At 41.1% G+C, this 5,462-nt stretch overlaps 1 protein-coding gene across 1 annotated transcript; it reads right to left on the bottom strand.

The window, feature by feature from the left end:
* Nucleotides 1–2,419: 2,419 nt before the first annotated feature.
* Nucleotides 2,420–5,146, bottom strand: LOC123253930 (gastricsin-like; the record flags this gene model as incomplete). The annotated part of the gene is made up of 4 exons (XM_044683021.1): nucleotides 2,420–2,575; nucleotides 3,634–3,732; nucleotides 4,315–4,462; nucleotides 5,024–5,146. Coding segments are annotated over 4 exons (526 nt in total), but the record flags the coding sequence as incomplete, so codon positions are not given.
* Nucleotides 5,147–5,462: the final 316 nt, after the last annotated feature.

Raw genomic sequence — 5,462 nt, 5'->3', positions numbered from 1 at the left:
AGGAGGAGGAGGAGGAGGAGGAGGAGCATATATTTATATACTATAGCATGTATGTATTATATGTGTATATACATATATGTAAATTATGTATACGAGTAATATTTGGTACTGGTTAAGTTTTATGTTGTATGTTTGGAATTGGGGAGATGCCATTTAAAAGTGTGTTACAAATTTCCTATGGACACGTGGGGGACTGTGAGACTACATTTCCCGTGATTCCAATGGGTTTCCAGTTTTTGGGCATGGAGATGTACGTCCCCACACATAGGGCAGTTTAAATTCGCAGGAGGGCCTAGAGAAAGTCTCTTGGGTTTCCTGGTTAGCTGGCTGGTGTACGAGCGAAAGAGGATGGGCACCAGGGGTAAATTTAAAAGACAGTTGAGCGCGATTATATATATTTCACCAACAAGGCCATGGCTATTAAAATATTAATTTCTCTTATACTATATGTCTATATCATTTTTAATCATAACAATGTGCATACAGTTCTATATAAAAATTCAGTTTTGTGTAGTAGGAATAAGATTTAATTTAGAATAAGATTGTCTTAAATTTTCATCTGCTTTTAAATGTATTTTGCATAAGTTTTTGTGCAAAGACTTATGCAATGTTGTGTTAATTGTACTTTTTCAAAATTTCTAACTTTGCTGTTTATGCATTACAAGAGTAGTAGAATTTTTCTGTATTATTTTATAAGAGTAGTATTTTATTAATTTATTGTTTTGCGTAAAATTTGTGTTTGATTTTCTATTTTGATGTTTGTTGTTAATTTTGCTGATTTTGTTGTTGTATGTGTTTGATTTGTACTTTGAACTTTGTAACTGTTCATTGTATAATTTTCCTTTTCCCTTTCCTTGATTAAATCCCTAGAGTAAGGTAGTATTAGTCTGGATAACATAGATAAGTGTAGGTTGTTTGTTATTTGGGGTACGAATTTTAGTTTAGGGGAAATATAAGTTTGTTAGTGCACAAATACCAAAATATTGTTTACAACACTATTTTGGCTTTGTACAAAGAGGGGAACTGTTATAGGGAAATCATAGGGAAAGTAAGAAATACTAAAGCAGAGGCAAAGAGAGAATTCCAGAAACCTGGAGACAGTGACTCTGGTGGGGCAGTTGGTTGAACTGGCTCTCTGGAGGAAGATACTGTGTGGACTTTACTGCAAGCTGGTTAACCTTCTGGGAAGAGGTTGAGATTAGTTTTAAACTTCACGGGTAGACTGTGTGAGTTAAACCATACTCTCCTTCTTATTGGATCTATACCTGCTACTGCTGTGATTTCTACTGAACTCCTGCCAAACCCCAGAGGACAACTGTTTGTGAGATGTCTCCCTTTGACCCAGTAGACCTGTGTATCTTTCAAGCTTCCCTTACTCTGAGTACTAGCAAAAGGGGAGGGGGGGAGAGGTTCTGGTTAGGAGATAGTCCAGGTAGCTGGGATCTGTAGGTAGAGATTCAGTGTAGTTAACATCTATTCAAACCTGTTGGATTTTGGTGGGGGGAATCAGTTTTCATACCCAGTTAGATCATCCCAATCCCCTTCCCCTACCTGTCCTAGTTTAAATAAACCCTGATTTACACAGAGTGGTAACTTGTCAGTTTCTCTCTAAAAGCCTTCCCAACCTAAGTAAGAACTTCTGAGAGCTGGTCCTAAGGACTATTTCATCTAAGTGTCTAGAAATCCACCTAGCCTTACCTATTTCTTTTTTATTTCAATCCTGAGAGTGATCAACAGAGGAACAGTTTGAGTAGACTCAGTGCCTGGCACATAGGGTAGGTGTTGAATAATTAATTGATGGATGGACATTCCAGTACAAAAAAAAAATGAGCTTCCTAGATAATGATGGGTAGATGGAGTTGTTCAAGATAAAGCTATCACATTTTGAAGCTTTTGGTACTAACATCAAAATCTACAAAAGAATGGAACAACACCAATCCACCTGTGGAAGCTTCCAATCCTTTCCCAGCATCCCAGCTCCTCTAACCCTACAAAGAGCTTTTAGAAACCACACTGGTCCAATGAAGAGTAATTATCTTCCCTCCCAATGCTCACCCTCTTGGACTTTATATAACATTTTGTTTAGCATTTCTCTAATGAATTTATCATAAGGTTACCAATATATTGGTATTTCCAACTTTCTAAAAGGATGTAACCTCAGTAAGGGCTGGAGTCATAAGATATCTAATCTTTGGAGGTACTACTTCTAACCTCTAGTATGTGATCTCCCACAAAGTAAGGACATGACATATGTTGAATGGATGGACAAATGAATGAAGGGGTAGGAAAATTTTTATTTATAGACTCCCAGAACCCATAATGAAGATCCAGAATCCATTCAGAGAGAATGAAACGGAGGGAAGGAGAGTTGAGGGCAACCCCAAAAGCCAGGTAGATGGAAATAGGTTAGAAGGTGAGCTTAGGCCAGGTTGGCAAAACCCACTCTGTTGTTGCCAAGATCGTAGACAGAGTAGTAGTTCCTGAGGAAAACATCACCAAGGATCCAGAGGGGCTGGCCATTCTGGGAAGGCAGGTAAGTGGGCATGATCCCCACCTCACAGTAGCTGCTGGTGCTCTGAAGTTGAGAAGAAAGAAAAGGAGAGGAATCCATCAACTCATGATGACCCGCTTCCTTCAGGAAGCTGGTCTTGACTGTCTGGATGTGGGACTCATTGGGCAAGAGATAATTGCTTTAGGCTTCGGGTTCTTTCTCTAGGTGGAAAAGCTCTAACTCTTCTCTAGGAAACCTTCTTTTACCACTTCATCTCACACCTGTTTGTACTTTGATCTAATCTAGCCACTAAAGTGCTGGGAAGGTGGAGGAAGGAAATAAATACCCCCTACTTGGTATCGGGTTTTTTCTTTGTATATCCCCATTTTGGCCTGGATCAGAAAATTCTAAAGAGCCTAGATTATATTTTTTATTTCCCCACCCCTCCCACAATCATACATGTCCACACATAGTGCCTAGCACCATGATGAGTGGGTTATGTCTGTTATTGACTGATTAATTGGCACATCACATGTACCACATATAACTTCTTAACACAGTGCCTGGCATCTAATAATAATTTGCTCTGTGCCTCAATAGGCCTTCAAGAAAATTTCTAAAATGGGGTAGAGGAGTCAAGTTAGGAAAACTGCCCCAAAGGGAGAACAACCCAGGAACTGTATGGGGTAAGTATTGATCCCTTTGTCTCTCTGGTTTTGGCTCCAAGTCTATGTACTGGACAATAAAACAGGCTGCTCCAGAAGACAGTTCATGCTTGATGACAAACACATTAAATTATTATGGAAGAGAATTCCCATTTTGCCATTTTGATGCCCCATCCAATATTTGGGTTTCATGATTCTATTACATTAAATCCTGGGAGAGCTATGTAATAAGAGCATATCTGTATCCCCAAGTCGCCAACCCAGTATACTTCCATCCATCTCATCATAAGGAATCTGGAGGGCAGGGAACACGGTATTTCTGAGGGAATCATCTGGTCTCTGCTCTAATCTACAACTCAATTTTTCACTACCTTCCCAAGATGGAGAATAGTTCCTCCCTCCTATACATTCCCTGCTCACAGAGACCACCCTTGGCTAAGGCAAGAATATACAGGATGAAAAATGAAGGGAACTTACTGGAAGGACATAGGCAGAAGGAGGAAGAGGGAAGTCCACACCATTGATGTTGAAGGTGATGGTGGGCATGCTCTGAGTATTGCTGCAACTGACCAAGTACTAGAGAGAGACACAGGAAGAAAGATATATATTGAGTGGGGAAGAGGCACTTGGGATCTCCATCTTACCAAGATTCCCCAGAGTTTCCAGAGTATGTCCATGAGAAAGACCTCCTAGCCCAATTTCTACCTCCCATGTTCCATTCTCTCCCTATCAGTCCTGCCCCAGTACATTGATCAAACCCTTCCCCAACCAAAGGATTCCTCACTCTGAGTGTGATCCTGATAACCTAAAACAAAGATCTGAGTTGTAGGGTTCTTTAGGGGAGCTAATGATGATGATGGTACCTTGTATTGACATAGCGCTTTAAGATTTACACAGTGCTTTCTTCCTAGTCACCCAGTGAATTAGTGAATCAAAGTATATTTATAATATCCCCATTTTGCATATGAGGAAACTGGGGCTTAGAGAGGTTATGTGTGTTGTCCCAGGTTCACACAATTAGTAAAGTGGGGATTGAATCAAGGATTTCTGACTTCTGGACTGAAAAGTTCAGTGTCTTTTCCTGTGGTCATTAACTTTAGCTTCCAACCCCCTCCATCCCCTGCTCCTAGAAAGTTAGGGAAGACCAGGCTCCCTTACAGATCCATTTTCATCCTGCTGGGCTCCAATGTACTGCATCAGCTCAGAGAAGATCTGCTGGGGGGCAGTGAGGAGGGAAGTGCCAGTGTCCACAATAGCCTGGCAACCTCCAGAGCACCAGCCAGTAGCCTGGCCGCCAATGGAGAACCTGTAAGAAGACAGTTCCTGATGTAATCACGTGCCTTCCCTCCTCTGGCCTGGGTTCAAGAATCTCTCTCCCACATTAGTCTCAGTTTGTCCTTTGCTGAGAAAACACTACTCCTCTCATTTCAGAGAAAACCCAGGGGGAGGAATTCCCAGCCTGGATCATCTTGGTGGGCCCCAAGCCTAAAGGTCTCTATCTACTGTGCTTCCCAACATATACATGCAGACAGAGACACACAGACACACATACACATATATACCACACACACACATACAGACACACACCTTGAAGCAGGATTTAGGATGGTCTCCTTCCTAGATTAGAGACAGGGGGTCCAGCATCTCCATTCTTCTCATTCAGCTTCCCTATTTAAGGATCCATAAAACTGTCCCTCCAGAACTGACCAAAGCCTTTTTTTTGTTAAATATATTTTATATAAGAACTCATAAGCCCATATGAGTCATAACTCAGCTCCCTAGATTTTGGGTTTCTATCCTCTAAGTCCCCCTTTTTCTAGAGTGAAGGAATAATCCTGGAAAATACATCCATTCTCCCCAGACATACCCATTAATGGCGATTTGCCAGTAAGCTTCCTCGGTCACAGGGGCCCAGTAGATATCTCCAGTGTACATGTTGGTGTCCACTCCTCCAAAAACGACTTCACCACCATTGTTGGAGTTCTCGTTTCTGAAGGATAATGGGAAAATATCAGCTTTAGGGGCAGCTAGATAGCACAGGGCATAAAGTGCTAGTCCTGGAGTTTGGAGGAACTGGGTTCAAATTTGGCATCACACAATTCCTAACTGTGTGACTCTTAAGTCACTCAAAACCTGATTGTCTAGCCTTTTCCACTCTTCTGATTTAGAATTCATACTAAGACAAAAGGTTAGAGAAGAAAGAAAGAAAGAAAGAAAGAAAGAAAGAAAGAAAGAAAGAAAGAAAGAAAGAAAGAAAGAAAGGAAGGAAGGAAGGAAGGAAGGAAGGAAGGAAGGAAGGAAGGAAG

This window comes from Gracilinanus agilis, unplaced genomic scaffold (genome assembly GCF_016433145.1).
Source record: "Gracilinanus agilis isolate LMUSP501 unplaced genomic scaffold, AgileGrace unplaced_scaffold10692, whole genome shotgun sequence".
NCBI lineage: Eukaryota > Metazoa > Chordata > Mammalia > Didelphimorphia > Didelphidae > Gracilinanus > Gracilinanus agilis.
Note: the sequence above shows the minus strand (reverse complement) of the source record. Positions and strands in the feature narration are given on the sequence as shown.